This window comes from Podarcis filfolensis (assembly GCF_964270895.1).
Source record: "Podarcis filfolensis genome assembly, chromosome: 12".
Lineage (NCBI taxonomy): Eukaryota > Metazoa > Chordata > Lepidosauria > Squamata > Lacertidae > Podarcis > Podarcis filfolensis.
This window is the reverse complement of record NC_139614.1, coordinates 51,516,859-51,538,346: the sequence shown is the minus strand read 5'-3', so window position 1 is coordinate 51,538,346 and position 21,488 is coordinate 51,516,859. Positions and strand designations below refer to the sequence as shown.

General features: G+C 47.7%; 1 protein-coding gene across 11 annotated transcripts in view; it reads right to left on the bottom strand.

Moving 5' to 3' along the window:
* ADCYAP1R1 (ADCYAP receptor type I) overlaps nt 1-21,488 on the bottom strand; it is a 161,499-nt gene that overhangs the window by 54,073 nt on the left and 85,938 nt on the right. For all 11 annotated transcript variants that reach the window (XM_083579803.1, XM_083579807.1, XM_083579812.1 and 8 more), the window contains exons 4-6: nt 15,119-15,226; nt 3,187-3,222; nt 1,760-1,798 (exon numbers count right to left, since the gene is read on the bottom strand). In XM_083579803.1, the coding sequence (XP_083435929.1) occupies nt 1,760-1,798; nt 3,187-3,222; nt 15,119-15,226 (183 nt within the window). The remainder of the gene's footprint in view (nt 1-1,759; nt 1,799-3,186; nt 3,223-15,118; nt 15,227-21,488) is intronic.

The following is a 21,488-nucleotide window of genomic DNA, read 5'->3' as shown; positions in this document are numbered from 1 at the left end:
ATGGAAGTGAGAGCTGGACCATAAAGAAGGCTGATCGCCGAAGAATTGATGCTTTTGAATTATGGTGCTGGAGGAGACTCTTGAGAGTCGCATGGACTGCAAGAAGATCAAACCTCTCCATTCTGAAGGAAATCAGCCCTGAGTGCTCACTGGAAGGACAGATCCTGAAGCTGAGGCTCCAAGACTTTGGCCACCTCAGGAAAAGAAAAGACTCCCTGGAAAAGACCCTGATGTTGGGAAAGATGGAGGGCACAAGGAGAAGGGGACGACAGAGGACGAGATGGTGGGACAGTGTTCTTGAAGCTACCAGCATGAGTTTGACCAAACTGCGGGAGGCAGTGGAAGACAGGAGTGCCTGGTGTGCTCTGGTCCAGGGGGTCACGAAGAGTCGGACACGACTAAACAACAACAACAACAAATTTATGGACCTAATAGGTATCTAAAGCCATTTGCACATAACAAATAGGAGCCTACACAACACAAAACACTGTTGCTGAATGTAGGTTTTATTTTATTTGTTTTTTATATTTTGGAAATGTACATCCAGTTTTTTTCCTTTAAGTTTTTTTGGGGGGCCCAAGAGAGTGGGGCCCTAAGCTATAGCTTGTTTAGCTTATACGTAAATCTGGCACTGCTCTGCAGAACCCATTATTACATATTAGCATCAATTATTCGCTTTGTGTACACAAGGCCTGGCCACAAAACTGGCAAGAACCAGTTTAGGAGGAACCTAACTGGACGTCCGAGTGAAAAACAGCTCCAGATCAGGTTCAAAGAGGGTTCTGCAGGTACAGTGGTACCTCGGGTTACAAATGCTTCAGATTACAGACGCTTCAGGTTACAGACTCCGCTAACCCAGAAATATTACCTTGGGTTAAGAACTTTGCTTCAGGATGAGAACAGAAATCGAACAACGGCGGCAGCTGGAGGCCCCATTAGGTAAGTGGTATCTCAGGTGAAGAACAGTTTCAGGTTAAGAACAGACCTCCAGAATGAATTAAGTTCTTAACCCGAGGTACCACTGTATAGCAAAAAACTTTGGTTGAGTAAGTGCTTTCAAGTACTGGTGTTGGATGGGAGATGGTGAGGGAATGAGGTACCCCTTAAGGAGGGACCCCTTAAAATTCTGCAGCGGCCATGCTTATGTTATGTGGGCCGGCCCCCTCAATTGCAGGGACATGGTGGCCCCCTTGGGTGGGGGAGAAAAGGGGCGGAAGGGATTCTCTGACATCACTTCCATGTCCTATTGCAACATGGCCTCGTGTGGAGCACACTGTGGTCTGAATGATGCGAGACGCAAAGTATTCGGACCGACACCACCCTTGCCTTTCCACAGTGAACTGGGTTTCACTGTTTCCTGAGCTCTCTGAACCCCAGAGGAGTGTGTAATGCTCAGGGTCCTTCTAGGAGCTTCGTTGGCGCAATGCGCAACTCCCCGCCATGTGCTGGCTTCCCACTCGAGACGTCGCTGCGAATGGCAGCGTTGCGGGCTGGAGGGGGGCGCGTCTGTTCTTTGACGTCGCTCAGTAATTGTTGTTACGGCAATAAGTATAATGTATAATTATGTCCCTGCTAGATGGTAGCACTTGAGAATACATTTTCATAATACCATGCACAGTAATAGGCTGCCACGCGTACCACTATAATTAGAATTGATTAGGAAATTAATATCCATTTAGCTTCAGCTTCAAATCCCTTTCTCTCCGTCTCCCAGTTCAGAGGGTGCCAAAGCACTGTCACCCAGTCTCTTTTCCCTTACCTAGAATTTCGTCTGCGTTGTCCAGGAGTTCGAGGTCACCTGCGAAAGAAGGGCGGCTACCATGAGAATGTCATCTTGAGAGACAGAGAGAGCAACTTTGTTTGGGGAAAACCTTTAAGGAACATCAAGAGGGTCTGTTCTTCCGTTGCAGCCGAAATGACAGAGTCTCATGGCATCTTCACAGACCGGCAAATTTATTACGGCATAAGCTCTTGGAAATATATTCTGCATATATTTAAGCTTTAATGCCATTGTCACAGGGCTGTTTTGCATTTCTTTGCCATGTGTATTCCCTACCAACACCCACATGTAGACCCAGTTGCCACGGTGAGGCTCGTGTATCTGATGAAGTGGGCTCCAGTTCAAGGGTGGGGGGCCTTTTTAAGCCTGGGGGCTGCATTACTCCATGGGCAACTATCCAAGGGCTGCATGCCAATATTGGACAGTGCCAGAGGGAAGAAGTGAGCAAATCAACCTGTGGAACTCTTCTTAGCGACGATAGACTACCATATTTTTTGCTCTATAAGTAAGGGGAAATGTTTGTGCATCTTATGGAGTGAATGCAGGCTGCACAACTTTCCCTCTTGCTCTCCTGGCTTCAGGGATAGCCGCCCGAAGCCTCCTGAGTGCAGCGGGAGCGCTCCAGCAACTGCGCTCCAGAGGCTTCGTGTTGCTTTTGCTGAAGCCAGGAGAGCAAGAGGGATTGATCCCTCTTGCTCTCCTGGCTTCGCTTCGCTGGAGAGCCGCTGCACAGCTTTTCCTCTCTGCGCAGCACCCCTGCGCAGCGAAGCGGGAGGAGAAATGGAGTCCCTTCCATTTCTCCTCCCGCTTTGCTGGAGAGGCGCTGGGCAGAGAGGGAGAGAACATTTTTTTTCTTGTTCTCCTCTAGGTGCATCTTATGGTTGGGTGCGTCTTATGGGGCGAAAACTATGGTATATTTCAGCCACAGAAAGGTCAGAGGCGCCACTTAGGGAATGCCAATTTAGGGGGTGAAACTTAATGTTTACAAATTTCTTCAATGAAAGGTCTTCAAAATGTGGCTTTTTTGAGGTGTGAGGAATTCAAACCTGCCATTATTTTTGTACCAAGTTTAGGAGACCCTCCCTCCTTGTTGATGTCCCCATGGCCCATTTATTTGCCCTCTCCCTCCAGGCCCCATTGCAGAGGGGCTGCCCAGGAGGTGAGCCCAAGGCACGAGGGGGATATCTAGTCCTTCTCTCTTAGGAAGGGCATGCAAACATAGAATGGCACCTAGGAGGCCCTGGAGGGGGTCAAGAGTGCTCTCCTTGCAGGGTTATAGACCCCAGAAGGTGCCTGAAGAGTCCAGCCACCAGTACCGGACCCCAAAGAGCAGATCCATGGAATTTTAAAAATCTGAGTAGACCAATGCCTCTTTCAGCCCCTGCAATACCAGAATTTGGCCTTACCTGGTTGTGCGTAGGCCAAGCTATTCACATCCCAGCCTGTACGGGGGCGGGGGGGGGGGAGAGAGAGAAGAAATCCCACATGGTTAAATCGTAATGGCCAAGAATCCCCATGCCTTACTTTAAGAAATACTTCATTACTTCAATAAATAATGAATAATGTGTGTGTGTGGCAGGCTCCCGGTAAACAGTTTGTGACTTTCCAATATTAGAATCAGAGAATTGCAGAGTTGGAAGGGACCCCAAGGGTTATCTAGCCCAACCCCCTGCAATGCAGGAATCTCAGCTAAAGCATCCATGTCAGATGGCCATCCAACCTCTACTTAAAAACCTCCAAGGAAGGAGAGTCTACCACCTTCTGAAGGAGTCCGTTCCACTGCCGAACAGCTCTTACTGTAGGAAAGTTCTTCCTGGTATTTAATTGGAATCTCCTTTCTTGAAGCCGTGGGTTCGAGTCCTGCCCTCTAGAGCAGCAGAAAACAAGCTTGCTCCATCCTCAGATACTTGAAGACTCCAACTGTGAGTGTTTGGAGACGGCTGGAGGATGGAAGGCAGCTAACAGATTGAGGTTGAATCCTGACAAGACAGAAGTACTGTTCTTGGGGGACAGGGGGAGGGCTGGTGTGGAGGACTCCCTGGTTCTGAATGGGGCAACTGTGCCCCTGAAGGACCAGGTGCACAGCCTAGGAGTCATTTTGGATTCGCAGCTGTCCATGGAAGCTCAGGTTAATTCTGTGTCCAGGGCAGCTGTCTACCAGCTCCACCTGGTATGCAGGCTGAGACCCTACCTGCCCGCAGGCTGTCTCGCCAGAGTGGTTCATGCTCTAGTTATCTCCCGCTTGGACTACTGCAATGCGCTCTAAGTGGGGCTACCTTTGAAGGTGACTTGTAAACTGCAATTAATCCAGAATGCGGCAGCTAGACAGGTGACTGGGAGCGGCCGCCGAGACCACGTAATGCCGGTCCTGAAAGACCTACATTGTCTCCCAGTACGTTTCTGAGCACAATTCAAAGTGTTGGGACTGACCTTTAAAGCCCTAAACAGCCTCAGTCCTGTATACCTGAAGGAGCATCTCCACTCCATTCGTCCAGCCCGGACACTGAGGTCCAGCACTGAGGGCTTTCTGGCGGTTCCCTCCCTGCAAGAAGCGAGGTTACAGGGAACCAGGCAGAGGGCCTTCTTGGTAGTGGCACCCACCCTGTGGAACGCCCTCCTAGCAGATGTCAGGCAATCAACAACTATTTTACTTTTAAAAGATAACTGAAGGCTGTCCTGTTTAAGGAAGTTTTTAATGTCTGATGCTGGATTGTTTTTAATATTTGGTTGGAAGCCGCCCAGAGTGACTGGGGAAACCCAGCCAGATGGGCGGGGTATAAATAATAAATTATGATATATTATTATAACTCCCACCAGCCCCAATGGTCAAGGATGATGGAAGCCGTAGTCTAATGATGTGTGCAGGGCTACAGATGATGGATGCAGCCATTCCCTACCCCGCAAATTCACATCTGGATTGTGTTCTCTGGATGTGAGTATGTAACGGGAGACAGATGAGGTGGCGGTGGCATATGGAATAGGCCCGGCTTTCATCATGAGAGACTTTAAAGGAATGCCCAGCGCAATCCCATTGAAACTGCATTGCACCGCACAAGATGCTAATGATGAACATATTTCTTTGTTGTGCTTAATTCAGCCGCTAGATGGCCCTGTGGACTTTTCAGATTTTCTGATGATACGTTTTGTGTTGCAGGGAGCTCGTAAATAGCCAGTGTTTGGTCCGGACTTCAAGGTGCCCTGAATTCCCAACCCCACACAGTATTCTTCCACTCGAAGTAGATTCAGATCCTCATTCATTTTCACCTCCAAATCATGATTCCTGATCATTGTCACAGTTTCTATTATTATTATTATTATTATTATTATTATTATTATTATTATTATTACTGGCCTATTCCCCTGATGGAGACTCAAAGGGAGCTTACAGCTAAAATTCCATTTCATTCCATTTACCTGCTGAAGGTGTGATACACGATCCTTTCCCTCGAACATTTTTATTTATTTATAACAGATCTGTGAGGTAGGTTCATCAGAGAGGTCCCAGATGATGGGAGCTGTAGTTCAAAAACATTTGGGGGGCACTAGGTTGGTGAAGGCTTGCCTAGAACATCACCCCAGCAAGACTATAGCTCGATGGCAGCGGTTCCGTCCCCGGCACCCCCACATAGGAGAAGGAATATGGCTTCCTTCCTAAATCCCTGGTGAGTGGAGAACTAGGTGGACCAAATCTCTCGGTTTAAGGCTGCTGCCTATGTTCTCTTCAGTGTGTGGTAGGCAGGAGTGAAGCAAGCTGGGTGCGGACCGCCCCAGTGTAATCTCTGAGGGGGGTGGCATTCAGCGTGCCGCCAGCCCACGACACCCACCTACTGTGAGCTGTTGGGGGAAAAGGGGTAGTTTCGCCACTTTTCGCCACATCGTTTTGACAGCTGCGTGATCCTGGGCTGCTGGAGGAGTCATGTAAAACAACAGCAATAAACCTATGGTCACGTGAAACATACTGAATGAACACACAAGACGTAACCGGCTGTACTTTTGAATAAATAAGGTATGCTATTCATTGTATCAAATTGTAGATTACAAAGAAAGTCTCATAAAGTTCAACGAAAAAAGCAGAAGACCCAGTGGATGAGTTCATTCTCTAGTCAGTTCATGCATAAGGTCCGTACATGTAAAAGTATCTATTCCACCTGTCTGTTCGAAGAGTCCAATAATCCACATGAAGTCTTCATCTGTAGAACAGGCTCTACTATGCTATAAGATCCACTATCCTGTAATATTACATAGTAGCCTGTTCTACAGGTGAAGCCTAGGATGGTGAAGCAAGGCTAATATCCTGGAAATCCTTGTCTTAGACTCTGTGTAAGGATTCTGTGGAACTGTAACAACCCTTCATGTGGAATAAACTGATCCACTGGGTCTTCTGCTTTTTTGTTGAACTTCATGAGACTTCTATTGTCATCTACAATTTGATACAATGAATTGTTGTTGTTTAGTCGTTTAGTCGTGTCCGACTCTTCGTGACCCCATGGACCAGAGCACGCCAGGCACTTCTGTCTTCCACTGCCTCCCACAGTTTGGTCAAACTCATGCTGGTAGCTTCGAGAACACTGTCCAACCATCTCGTCCACTGTCGTCCCCTTCTCCTTGTGCCCTCCATCTTTCCCAACATCAGGGTCTTTTCCAGGGAGTCTTCTCTTCTCATGAGGTGGCCAAAGTATTGGAGCCTCAGCTTCAGGATCTGTCCTTCCAGTGAGCACTCAGGGCTTATTTCCTTAAGAATGGATAGGTTTGATCTTCTTGCAGTCCATGGGACTCTCAAGAGTCTCCTCCAGCACCAGAATTCAAAAGCATCAATTCTTCGGCGATCAGTCTTCTTTATGGTCCAGCTCTCACTTCCATGCATCACTACTGGGAAAACCATAGCTTTAACTATATGGACCTTTGTCGGCAAGGTGATGTCTCTGCTTTGACACAATGAATAGTATACCTTTTTTATTCAAAAGTACAGCTGGTTACGTCTTGTGTGTTCATGGAGGAGTCATGCAGGCAGGGAAGGGATGGGAAGGAGGCAGGAGAGCAAACAAGCAGAGGGTGGAGGAAAGGAGAGAAGCAGAAGCTCTCTCCACTCAGGACACAAACCCTACAACCCTAAAAAAAGCCTTCCTCCTTGCAATGACAATGGGTAGATCACGGCCAATCTTTTTATACTGTGAGTAGATCGCAGTCTCTTGAGAGTCCAACTAGATTTCAGTGGGGGGGGGGGGAGGTGACAAGAAATTTTCCACACCGGGTACCACCTGACCTTGCTATGCCACTGGTGGTAGGACTCCTTGGGAGACAGGTGACTGTGGAAAAAATACCCTGAAAGAAGGAAGTTTGAAAACCCCCAAGTGAATGAATCTCTATGTCTCAATCATGTTCATTCCCCTTCTACCATATTGGCCCAAATATAAGACGCACCCGCAAATAAGCTGCACCTTTAAAATTCAGGGGGCGGGGAGAGAGAGAGAGAAAGACAATACCCGAATATAAGCTGCTCCCTTAAAATTCTGCAGGCACTCACACCCGTAAATGGCAAATGTAGAAGAAAATCTTATGGGTACTAGAGAGGACCTGCAAATGGGTTAAACACCTGTTCATAGCACCGTAAATGCAAATAAAAAATCAACACTGCACTGTAAAATACAGGGAAAGTGATGAATGACATTAGAATTGATTGCACAACAGTCTCAAGCTCACAAATCGGCAATAAAACGTTTTTTTGGTCCTTATGTCTGTTTCAGCAGTGTTATCGTAAAAGCCAATTTTTGTAAGGTCGCAAATTTAAGCCTCACTTTAACTTTTCATGGTTGGATTTTTTTTTTGGGGGGGGGAGTGCGGCTTATATTCGGGCCAATACGCTACTCAGGTAACAATGCATTGGTCTGTTCCTCCATGTCACTCAGATTTTGGTTCCCGGAGAAGGGAAGTGCTCCGAAAGATGCTGCTTATGCATCTGGAGCTTTTAGTATTTCTCCATCAGCCTGATTTGGGTTGATACATTAAGCCTCTGGACGTTTAATTGGATTCACCCAACTCATCATTGACCATCAACGTCAATACCAATTGCCTGAAGTCTCTTGGTAGACGTAAGTGTTGGGCAGTTGCTCACTGCATGCTGACTTCGCAGCTTCGAACAACAAACTCACGTCTCCCATGCGGCTTACAGAAGATCACACCCGGAGGCCATGTTATTCATCCACAATACCCCACGCCATGCAAAGCAGTTACAGTCAAGGATCAGAACCTCCACTTTACCCAAGAAACCAGTGAATAAGAGAGAAAATCCTCAGTTGGGGGTCAAGCACCATCAAGTGACAACTATCAGATACAAATGGGCGATGGAAGTGTAGTGGTTAAAAGTTTTGGGTCAGGTCCTGTGAGACAGGGTTCAAATCTCCCCATTTGGCCATGGAGCTCATTGAGTGGCCTTGGGCCACTCACTGTCTCTTAGCTGAACCTACCTCACAAGGTTGTTGAGAGGATAAAAAGGGAAGGAGGAGAACCATTGACACCAAGCTCCTTGGACGAAAGGTGGGATACAAATGTAATAATCTTTTTTAAAACACATAATTATCATATGACTTAGCCGTGATTCCTGCATTTCAGGGGGTTGGACTAGATAACCCCTGGGTCCCTTCCAGCGCTACAATTCTATGATTCAGTGAATCAAGGGTGCACAAAGGTGTCCACCATAATGACAATGTAATAATAATTTATATGCTGCCCATCTGACTGGGTGGCCCCAGCCACTCTGGGTAGCTTTCAACAAATGAAAACATCAAACACAGGAAAGAGGAGAAGAAGAGGAGTCTGGATTTGATATCCCACTTTATCACTACCCTAAGGAGTCTCAAAGCGGCTAACATTCTCCTTTCCCTTCCTCCCCCACAACAAACACTCAGTGAGCTGAGTGAGGCTGAGAGACTTCAGAGAAGTGTGACTAGCCCAAGGTCACCCAGCAGCTGCGTGTGGAGGAGTGGGGAAGCGAACCCGGTTCACCAGATTACGAGTCTACCGCTCTTAACCACTGCACCACACTGGCTACATCCATAGCAAGCATCCCTACCACCTCCACCAAGAGTGTTCACCCCTAGCTGTCCTCCTTAACTTGGAACTGGGGGAGAGAGCCAGGGGAACATCCTCTGGGTTGTCTTCTACTCTGGAGGTGATCTGAGTGCCTAAGATATCTAGTCCCTAGACAATTCTCCATCGCCTTCCCCAGCTCAGAGCTTGGGAGAGCTGTAGCCCTTTCATGTACTGCTGGACTTCAGAGGAATTCAGTGTGCACTGAATTCAGAGCAACCCATCTTGAGAACCATCAGGAGGGAAAGGCTGGGTATAAATAAAAATAAACCCAACCACTGGATTGATTCCCAGGCTCCTCTCCAAGTTCCATCCTGGGAAGGAGGACTGGACTGGAGCACTTCCCTGTTATGCTGTGCTTCTGAGGTGACACAAAGCACATCTGAAACCCAGCAGAGCATTCTGTGTTCTTACATGGCAAGGGGATGTAGCTCAGTCTTGAAGATTCAGCTTCGCCTGCCGAAGGTCTGAGGTTCGAAACCCCGCGTCACCAACTCCTGCCTGAAACCTTGCAGAGTTTCTGCCGGTCAGGCTAGACACTACTGAGCCACTTGGATCAGCGGTTCGACTCAATAGAAGGTAACTTTCTGTGCCCTGTGCTATGACTACAAGAGTAATTTCCCCGCTTGCTCTGTCTTGCCTGGAATATCAGACTAGGGAGGTGTTGGTGTGAAGGAAAGCAATGGCCTGCGGTGGATTTTGGGCTCTCAAATTTCAGCGGTGTCCTGCGTGATGCTAAAATTCAGTGCCACACGCCTCTTGCGCTCCATTACAAAGCATTGTTGTGGCGCCCCCTGCAGTACAGTGCCCATTGGCACTGCCCTGGTTGAATGACCCTAAAACCGCCTCTGCAAAGGCGCCACACGTAAATGTTTGAAACTACACAACTGTGAGGCCTTGGGGAGCAATTTGGAGTGGAGAAGTGGAGAGCAAAGAAAGGGTTAAGCCTTCTCTCTCCCAAGATGTCTCATGCTCTGAAAGACCCCTCCCGAAGCAGTTTTAATGAGGATGCGGATGCCAGGGTACTGTCAGGCTTGCTCAAGTCAGAGAGAGTGAGAGCCAGGGACTGCCATCTCCTGTTAAAAGGAACCGGTGACAGTGCGTCTTTCAGGTGACAAGTCCTGTGTCATGAGCTACAGATGTGCCTTCATCCCTTTTTGACAAGAAGAACTTGTTTTCGCAAATCTTTCTTAACTCTCAAGGGGTGGGAGGAAGAGAAGAACGACTTCCCTGAAAATAGATAGGCCTGAAGGTCACACACAGCAATATTTCATTTGGGTTTGGAACGTCTGAACCTCAAATGGAATGTTCTAGGAAGATGGCCAATATGGGTGGTTGCTGCTGCTGCTGCTGTTTTCAACAGAGCTGGCCGACTTGTGGGCCCCAAGACATTCCTGGACTACAATGAGCAGCAGAAAATCACACAGAGTGAGTTTCTTTTTATCACCAAACAGGATCCACAAAGAAGTATCAGCCCTAATGAGCACAGCAACTCATCTTTGTCAGGTCTTGTTCCCATGAAGCAGTTGCAGAGACTAAAGGTCCCCACCACATTTACCTGTGTCTCCTCCTCTTCAGGGTTTTCCCCCAAGCAATCTGAGACTATGCCTATGTGAAGTTGACTTCTCCTCTGCCCTCTTCATGCCTCTTCTGGTTCTGGGAGACCAGGGAGGAGGGGAGCTTGTCGCAGCAGGAGGGGGAGACATCCATGCTTCCTCATCAGCCTGACTCATCTCTGCCTCTTGGCCTCGCCTCCCACTATCCTGTTTCTGCTTCTGATTTTGGACTTCTTTCTGCCACAAACTCTCCCTGCTCACTAAGCCCCATTACCTCATCAGTGTGATGGCCTGGGATTTGGATTCAGAGGCTGAACCTGAAGAATCCCAGCCTGCACAAGAGTCCCCGCCTCCAGAACCAGCTGAGCCGGGGCTGGGGCCTGAGCCTGAAGGGTCCTCACCTGTGCTGGATCCTCAGGTGCAGGCACCAGCTGAGTCTGCTCTGGCCCCTGAGGTGATGGAGGACCCATTGCCTGCAGGTGCTCCACTCTCAGCCCCGTCAGGGGAAGAGGAGGTTGCCTCTGGGTCCAGTAACCCTCCAGCCTCTCCTGAGCTGCAGAGGCTCAGGGCAGAGAGGCAGAGGGAACTAAGTTCTCTCAGGAGGAGTGCTCGCCTCCGGTCCAGGAGAGGCGAGTCACCTGAGGACCAGGGCCGCCCTATGCCTTGGGGCAGATAAAACCCAGTCAGCCCTAGTCCCAGGTTGCGGAAGCAACATTGTTGGTAGCCTGTTCCTGCCTGCACCCTGTCCTGCTCTTCTGCCAGAGTTCCTGACCTTGCCCGACTCCCTGCCTTGGACCCCGCCTCACCTTTGACGGACAGCCTCCATACTGGACCCTTGACCTTGGACTGGACTCAGACCTCACCATATGGTTGACCCTCGGGACCAGCACAGTCAGCTTCTGATGCCTTCTATTCCCAGTCTTCTCCCTCTGATCACTCACTGTTGTCCCACCTCCAGTCCCTGGACTCTGAGCCTTCTCCCCTTGGGGGTTCCCCAGCTAATTCTTCCCACCATTCCTTTGTGTCCAACCAGTCCATAACACACAACTCCCATCATCCCTCACCATGTGCCATGCTCTAGCTGGGACTTATGGGAATTGTAGTTCAGCCAAAGTTGGATGGCCGCAGGTTAGCCACCCCTGGTTTTAAAAATAGACAAAGCCACCAAATAATGTGGTGCCTTAGTTCTGGACCAAATTCCTCTTCTGCGTCAAGTTCCTCTTGTTCCTTGGACTAGTTTCTATATGTTTTGCTTCTTTTTCGTTCCAAGGCTTTGATTGATGTTACCGGAGCCGCCGGCCTCATGGGTAACAAGCCTGCTCATCGCTTTCAAAAGATCCCAGCCGTTGCCATGGAGACTCCAGGCCTGCTGTTGGTTATCAGGGAGGAACTGATAAGAAAAAAATGTAACACATGTTGGCGATTGTATCTGCGGATCAGTCCCACCTCACCAGCTGTCGGTCGGGATAGAAAATATTACTTTCTTTCATGATTTGCCCTCATCAAAGAAAAGGAAAAAAAGAGGCCATTGATTCTGGCCTTGTCCTTCCAAAACTGAATTTCGGCCTGGTGTGAATGAACAGCCAAATGGCAGGGACTGTCGTAATATTGATTTCTGCAAGCCACTCTGAGACCCATTTCTGGCTGAAGGGTGGGGTATAAATGCTGTACATATGCACATCCGTAAAGCAGCTGATGGGGTGATTTCTACTTCTTCTTTGGCAATCCCTCGTAGCCGAGTAAGATTGTCTTCCATAAGCACGGTTTTAACAATGAGTCCATAAGTGACTGTGGAGGCCAGTTCTGGACCCACATGTCCTTCCACAGTGGGAACATTGGTTCCCGGGCAGAGGTTGATCATGGGGAGGGTTTGCCAAGCGTGCCTTCCTCTTAGCACGTTTCTCCCTTTCGTCCTGAGTTTGAGTGTCTTCAAAGCCCATGACACCTTTGGTAAAGGCTGTTCTACAATTGGAGCACTCTCAGGCCAGTGTTTCCCAGTTGTCAGTGGTTATACTACATTTTTTTAGATTTGCCTTGAGACAGTCTTTAAACCTCTTTTGTTGACCACCAGCATTATGCTTTCCATTTTTAAGTTTGGAATAGAGTAGTTGCTTTGGAAGACGACCATCAGGCATCCACACAACATGACCAGTCCAACGAAGTCGAAGTTGAAGAATCATTGCTGGTGATATTTGCTTCTTCCAGTACACTGGTATTAGTTTGCCTGTCTTCCCAAGTGATGTGTACCATTTTTTGGAGACACCGTTGATGGAATTTTTCAAGGAGTTGGAGATGGCGTTTATAAGTGGCCCACATTTCACAAGCATACAGTCAGGTTAGTAGTACCATAGTTTTGTAATCCAACCAGCAGCAGCAGCAAAAGTATCATAGAATTGTAGAGTTGGAAGGGATTTCAAGGGTCATCTAATCTAACCCCCTGCAAAGCAGGAATCTCAACTAAAGCATCCATGACAGATGGCCAGAAGTATCACAGTGGTCCATGTTCTGGTAAGCTCCTGATCAGGAACAAAGGAACCTGCTTTATACTGAGTCAGACCATTGCTCCATCTAGCTTAGTGTTGTCTACACAGACTGGAAGTGATTCTCCAGGGTTTCAGGAAGAGTCTTCCCCAGTTCTACCTGGAGATCCCGGCAACTGAATTCAAGACCTTCTGTGGGCAAATCGAAAGCTCTACCTCTGAGCTATGGCCCTTTCCCAGGACACGTTCTGTGAATACTGGCCTTGGATTAATCCTAGGTCTTAGTGCAGTGTTTCTCAAACTTGGGTCCCCAGCTGTCGCTGGACTACAACTCCCATCATCCCTAGCTAGCAGGACCAGTGGTCAGGGATAATGGGAGTTGTAGTCCAACAACAACTGTTTGAGAACCATTGTCTTAGTGTTTCAGGTATTGTCAGGATGCTGTCAGCAGCTCCCGGCTGGTTGCTCAGGAAAGTATAAAGGCAAGGACAAGTTTTTTTAAATTTCAATCTTCACAGAGAGAGGCTATAGAACTCAGCCTCTTGGATAATGGTGTTGTCCTGAGTGAATCTCCACCCCCCGTCTCTCCCACTTCCTCATTCGTCACTTCTACGGATGCTGCTACATGCCCTCTGTCTTTGAGCTCTTTGCTCTCCTACTTTCTTTTTTTTAATAAATTTTTATTGATTTTCCAACATATAATAGAACACAATACAACTAACAACTAACAACACATAAACAAACAGAACGTACAAACACGTATAATTTCTTAACCTCTTTTTCTTAAACCTTGTTTCAACGACTTCCCCATACCTCCCTTTTCTGCATCCCTGTTTTAAACTTTTCCAGCAACCCCTAATTTCAGTGCTTATAACTCAGTTTCTAATCTTTTTCCTCTTACCCAATTATTTATCACTGCAATTCTGTTTTACATTACCCATGACATTTTAGCACTCATTAATTTTACAACAGTTCTTAAGATAAACTTTCAATTTCTTCCAATCTTCTTCCACCGTCTCTTTCCCTTGGTCACGGATTCTGCCAGTCATCTCAGCCAGTCCCATATAGTCTATCACCTTCGTCTGCCACTCTTCCAGCGTGGGTAGTTCTTTTGCTCTCCTACTTTCAAGGCTCACCGGGTTCTGGGAGATGGAGGGTCTGGAATGCTTTCTAATGACAATGTGTCAGCCGGGTGTTTTTCCAGCTCTCCCATGACTTCCCAGCTTCCCCCCTCTTCTGCCTCTGAGCTGTGACCTCCCTCAAACCCCTGTTGTAAATCTATACTGTCATCCTCTTCCTCCTCCCTGGAAGAGTCAGGATGGGGAGGTGGTCTCCACCATTCCTCCTCTGCCCAGTCCCTGACAGGTGTGTTATTGCCTGTGCGCAGTTGCGTCTTGCTTGGTTTGAGCGTTCCAGGCCACCATACAAGGCGCAAAGCTCTCATTTAATAATAATAATAATAATAATTTGTATTTATACCCCGCCCTCCCGAGCCAAGGTGGGCTCAAGGTGGCTAACAAGCAATAATAAAAACAAACCGAATGAATACAACTTAAAAACAAAATTAAAATACAACATTAAAATATTGAAACCTCATTGCAGGAGGAGAAAGGAAAAGAAAAAAGAAAGAGAGGGAGGGAGGGAATCAAATTGGCTCCAAGCCAAAGGCCAGGCGGAACAACTCTGTCTTACAGGCCCTGCAGAAAGAAATCAGATCCTGCAGGGCCCTGGTCTCATGAGGCAGAGAGTTCCACCAGGCCGGAGCCAGAGTTGAAAAGGCCCTGGCTCTGGTTGAGGCTAATCTAACTTCCTTAGGGCCCAGGACCACTAGGGTGTTGCTATTTATGGACCTTGAGGCTCTCCGTTGGGCATACTGGGAGAGGCGGTCCCGTAGGTACGAGGGTCCTAGGCTGTGAAGAGCTTTAAAGGTCAAAACCAGCACCTTAAATCTGACCCTGTACTCCACCGGGAGCCAGTGCAGCTTGAAAAGCACTGGGTGAATATGCTCCCATGGCAGAGACCCCGTGAGGAGCCTCGCTGCAGCATTCTGCACCCGCTGGAGTTTCTGGGACAGCTTCAAGGGCAGCCCCGCGTAGAGCGAATTACAGTAGTCAAGCCTGGAAGTGACCGTCGCATGGATCACTGTGGCCAGGTCGGGGCAGGAAAGGTAAGGCAAATGTACGACACAAGAACAGCGAAGATTCAGGCAACGTTACCGTCATCGAAGTTGACCATTGTGAAGAGTGCTGGGCATTTGACGAAGACGACCTCGCCCACAAAGGCAGGCTTCCAACAGGTAATGTTATCCCACATCCCTGGGCATCCTGCGAAAGGGGAGAAAAGGTCAAGTGATTAAAAGCGTTGCAGGCTGAGTCAAGTCGCCCCATTTGCTCTCCATATATGCCAGAGGTGAAGAACCATTCTCAGCCCAAAGACAAACTTCCAGGGCCGCATACAAATAATGGAAGAGGCAATAATAATAATAATAATAATAATAATAATAATAATAATAATAATATCTTTATTGTCATTGCCCCCTCTCAGGGACAACGAAATTACTTGACTGCTCCATAAAAACACTAATTAAAACAATACAGTATAGTACAGCAAGGAAGATTAGATGACTTTCAAAGTCCAGGCTTCCCATTCAGGGCCGAGATCGCTCTGGAGAAGAAGCTGTTCTTAAGACGGCTCGTTCTTGTCTTCATCGTCCTGTATCTCCGTCCCGACGGCAGGAGCTCGAAGAGACAGTGACCAGGATGCGATGGATCTTTTACTATGTCCAGTGCCTTCCTATGGCACCTTGTGGCATAAATCTGCTCTAAGGTGGAGAGTGGGCAGCCAACAATGCTCTCTGCTGCCTTAACAACTCTGCACAACCCCATCCTGTCCTGGGTAGTACAGCTTCCGTACCACACACATAAGCCATAAGTGAGCACACTCTCAATGGCACAGTGATAGAAGGCAAGCAGCAGTTTCTGCTGCACCTTCTTCACAAGCCCCCTTGTGTTGACACTCCAGGACAGATCCTCTTGTAATTCACTGCCCAAAAATCTGAACGTTGTTACCCTCTCCACACAGACCCCATCAATCAAAAGTGGATGGATATTGCTCTTCTGTCTCCTGAAGTCCACCACAAGCTCCAATAGTGGTCAGAGCAATGAATGTAGACCCCACCTTTGTACAGCAAGCTAGTTTCTATACACATTCACAAACTCCTCTCTGTCCTTCACCCAGGGAAGCAAGAGGAATTATCATAGTTCAAGGACACATTCCATCCAGGCTACAGCGCTCAGGAAGGATGCAAACCAAGGCCAGCAGGATGTGTGGCTGGGAATGGTGTGCTGCCTAGGGAGAGTCCCAAGGGCCACATAAAGAGGGCTTGAAGGGCCAAATTCAGCCACTGGAGCTGCGGTTCTTCCCCACCTCTGTTTTTTACCATTATTTCATTGCCCTTTCTCTACTGGCAAGACCCAAGGCTACTAAGAATGATGGACGGTTTGTTTGCCGAATTTGGAAATCACATTACAATAAAGAACAACAACAATAAAACAAACAATTGCAGGTCTCTCACGTGCTGTGATTACAGTATATTATTTCCATATATCTGGAAAGACGTACCAAGCGCGGAAATCAGGGAAGCAGAGTAAAACAGCTATATAGCTTCTCCAAAGCTAAGGATGGGTCATGGGAGGTCACAAACCCTCGGGAGAAGCATTTAGGAACGTCAGGAATGGAAACTGTACCGTGTCAAATTGATTAGATGTTGTTTAGCCCCTCGCTTTCTGGGTATCGTGCATTAATCTTTCAATGAGAGTCAGCCACCCAATGCGCCCATACCAATTTGCAGTCGAAAAAACCAGGGGTTTTCCCCCAGCTTCCAGCTATTGTTGATATGGCTGCAACCAAGAGGTAGTGAATAAGGTATTTATGAAGGAGCCAGGGAAAACAGAAATAAGAGTTACACAGGCTGTGTTGGGACCATCTGGTTCGCCATCTCAGATTTACAATCGAATCCCAAATGCCACAGCCGCTCCATGTGGAGGTGGGAAGTCTGTTCTGAGCATCCCCTCCAGCACTCAGATGATAGGGATGGATTAACATGATTTAATTTTACCAGAGTGAGCTACCGGCAAGTGAATTAGATGCAGGCAGGCAGCCTCGTGGGCAGCAGTACTGAGAAACCCGGGTTTCCTAGCAGCAAGACACTTGACTGTCAGGACACAGTCAGGTAGCTGTCAGTACACGTAGAAGAAAGTCCTTCACACAGCACATAATTAAAGCTTAGAACTATGGAAGAAGTGAGGGCCACCAACCTACAGGTAGGTGACTTTAAAAGAGGATTTGTAGGGATATCGCGGAGTGGGGAGTGGGGTCCGGAGGGAGCACACTTCCCCACCAGCAGGCAGCCACGTCTGCCTGCAGCGTGACCTTGGGGTGCAGGGAACCCCCCCAGACAAGCCACAGCTGTCTGGTACATCGTTCCACCTCTGCATGACCTTTCGCGATCTCAGCAGTTTGCGGCGTCCTGTCTGTAATCCTTTTCCATGAGACTTTTGTCTCCTACGTCATACACTGTGCAAGGGGAAAATGACGCTGTGGAACAGGTGCCAAAATAGCTTCGGACCACCCCACAATCTCGAGACGGAAGATGTGTAAAGGTCACAGCCCAAAAATGTATTTGCCTAGCTTGCATGTTTGTCTCAATAAAAGGAGGATCCACAGGAATGGTGGTAGCTCGCTCGCTCGCTTCAGACCACATGTGCGCAGCTCACATCATGATCAACACCTGTCTTGGGCCTTCACTTCAAGGATTAGAGAAATTAATGGAGGAAAGGGCTATCAAAGGCGACTAGCCTTTATGGCTATGCTCTGCCTCCACAGACAGCAATGCTTCTGAATACCAGTTGATGTGAACCACAAGAGGCCACAAGTTGATGTTCTTAGCTGCAGCCAATCCTGGATCCCTGAGATCCAGTATGTTTCCGAGCACAATTCGAAGTGTTGGTGCTGACCTTTAAAGCCCTAAACCGCCTTGGTCCAGTATACCTGAAGGAGCTTCTCCACCCCCATCGTTCTGCCCGGACACTGAGGTCCTGCACCAAGGGCCTTCTGGCGGTTCCCCTCTGCAAGAAGCCAAGCTACAGGGAACCAGGCAGAGGGCCTTCTTGATAGTTGCACCTGCCCTGTGGAACGCCCTCCCACCAGATGTCAAAGAGGAAAACAACTACCAGATTTTTAGAAGACACCTGAAGGCATCCCTGTTTAGGGAAGCTTTTAATGTTTAATAGGTTATTGTATTTTGATGTTCCATTAGAAGCCGCCTAGAGTGACTGGGGAATATTATTATTATTATTATTATTAGTGACAATATGCTGAAAATTTCCACTAGGGACTGTGAATGTCCATCTATCCCCTCCAATCTGGTGCAACGGAATGGCCCTGATCTGACATGGATCCAGGCCCTGAACTGAATCATGGGCCTTGCACAGTTTTTACTTAGGTATTTGAAACCCAATTAAAAATGCAGTTGATGGAGGAGAGAGGAGGAGAAGCTGTCTGTCTGCAAAGGGTACTCTTGATGACTCTTCGTAAGCTCATGTATTGCCATGGGTTCTGTGAATAAGTTTCTCTATAAGGTAAAGGTAAAGGGACCCCTGACCATGAGGTCCAGTCGTGACCGACTCTGGGGTTGCGGCGCTCATCTCACTTTATTGGCCGAGGGAGCCGGAGTACAGCTTCCGGGTCATGTGGCCAGCATGACTGAGCCGCTTCTGGAGAACCAGAGCAGCGCACGGAAGCGCCGTTTACCTTCCCGCCGGAGTGGTATCTATTTGTCTACTTGCACTTTGACGTGCTTTCGAACTGCTAGGTTGGCAGGAGCAGGGACCGAGCAATGGGAGCTCACCCCGTTGCGGGGATTCGAACCGCCAACCTTCTGATCGGCAAGCCCTAGGCTCTGTGGTTTAACCCACAGCGCCACCCTTGTCCTTAAGCTTCTCTATACAGGAGTCTAATTTCATGCAGAAAAAAAAACTGGTATGAAAGGAGGTTATTCTTATCATTACAGATGTTACACAAATGACAAATGCACAGATGTTGAAGAACGCATAATGAAAAAAGCGCATAATTGCAAACAAAAACTGTAAAAACAGGTTTTGAGATTGTTCTGGTCTGGGAGTTCTTTGAAGCGAGTAAGGCATTTTAAAAAACACATTGCCATAATATCTGTTCCCTGGGCGCCTCTTCTTCAATGCATGAGTTTTCCATCAGGGCTTTAACATAAAAGACAAGCTGTTGGTGCTACTATTAGAGGGGGGCAGGAATCCCCAGCCTTATTCCTTTATGGTGCTTCTGATCTGCTCTGCCTTGTGCATACCAATCCTCCAAAATCCTGGTTTAATTAGGATCATTTAAAAAGTTGCTGCTGGAATGGGAGAGAAAATTGCAATTTGACACGTTCGGTTTGCCGCGGACTGTCTCACCAGAGTGGTGCATGATCTGGTTATCTCTCGCTTGGACTACTGCAATGCGCTCTACGTGGGGCTACCTTTGAAGGTGACCCGGAAGCTACAACTAATCCAGAATGTGGCAGCTAGACTGGTGACTGGGAGCGGCCACTGAGACCATATAACACCGGTCTTTAAAGACCTACATTGGCTCCCAGTACGTTTCCGAGCACAATTCAAAGTGTTGGTGCTGACCTTTAAAGCCCTAAATGGCCTCGGTCCAGTATACCTGAAGGAGCATCTCCACCTCCATCGTTCAGCCCGGACACTGAGGTCCAGCGCCGAGAGCCTTCTGGCGGTTCCCTCATTGCAAGAAGTGAGGTTACAGGGAACCAGGCAGGGGGCCTTCTCGGTAGTGGCGCCCGCCCTGTGGAACGCCCTCCCACCAGATGTCAAAGAGAAAAATAACTACCAAACTTTTAGAAGACATCTAAAGGCAGCCCTGTTTAGGGAAGCTTTTAATGTTTAATAGGTTATTGTATTTTAGTGTTTTGTTGGAAGCCGCCCAGAGTGGCTGGAGGGACCCAGCCAGATGGGTGGGGTATAAATAATAAATTATTATTATTATCATTATATTATTATTATTATTGCATTCTACCTGCCACCTTCATCAATAATGGGTCCTTGTGTATTGGTGAAACATGTCTGAATAGCAGGAGATTTTCCAGGAGATGCCGAGAATCAAACATGGGACCTTCTGCCTGGAAAGCAGACGTTCTACCATTGAGCTGTGGCCGCTTTCCTTATGACCTAAATTTCCTTCTTGGCCCACTGGTAATGGACATGAAATGGCTTGTCAATACATCCCCACTGACACCCCTGGGACTGACTTCCAGATCGTGCGCACGGAATCAGGTTGTGAGCATGCGTCCCTGTGAGTCAATGGTGCATTGAACACACGGGGAAAGCGAAGAGGTAGCCAGCGCATTGCGTTTGCACCACATTTCTCTGCCAGCTTTAGGAACAGCGCTTTCTTCTCCCAGGCTCTTATTCATAAAGCTAACCCTTCACAACAGAAGTGTGAAAAGAGGCTCCTCTTTCAAGTCCTCTCAATAGCGTCTCAAAAGGTAAGGCCGGCGCCAAGTCATTTACATAGCAAAATATTTCACACATGGGAAAATGGGTTTTTGAAAGGATGGGATCTCTTATCTGCAACTGGGAAAGGAGAAACCTTTTATTCAGTCCAAGTTGCTCGCATTATTCCCGGCTGTTGGATAGTTTATTCTGAGCTCATGCATGGAGATGCAGTTTGCTTGTTATTGCTCTCGCTTTTAACAACAAGAAAATAGGTAAAGGGTTTAAAAGAACAACAACAAAACACAACCATGCAGAAGTTTTAATGGCTTCCAGTGCACCGGAGCTAGTTGATCAGGGTAGAGTGCTTAAAAGGGAAATCGCAGAACTGGATAAAACACTGGGGTGAGGTTCACTGGATACTAACCTGATTTCCATAATGTAGGCTCCTTGGCAAATGTAAGACCATAAGAAGAGCCTGTCAGATCAGGCCATGATGAAATAAGGGTAGCAAAAATGCAGCTAAGGAGCTCAAATCATATACAATATGACTGACACCCTTCTTTGGAAATTAAACCAATGTCCAGACTTCAACATTCAAAAACTTTACTTGCAGAAACTTATAGTTGTAGATGAATTAAAACATAATATTTACAGTCACATACTTATCCAAACAGGGGCTTACAGTCTGTTCTTTTAACTTCCAAACAACTGTATTTTCCTCTTTCCAGAGCTCAGCACTCACCCTTCTGTATCTCAGTGAGGCCATGCTTTGCAGCTTCTATGAGAGATTTCCATATTTCGAAACCTTCTGATCAGCAAGTCCTAGGCTCTGTGGTTTAACCCACAGTGCCTCCCGCGTCCCATGGAGTATTTAGCCACTTGCCAAATGTGGCCACTTGCCTTGGTTTCTCCAAGGCCTGATATGAAAAATCCTGGTTGAGTCATGGCTGAGGGAAAAAGTCAGAGATGACCAAGCTTCATGCCAACAGGTATGGCAGCTTTCCATGTGTGGTTTTGACACTGCCTGGGTCTCTCACGCAGGAAGGGGGCAGACAGAGAG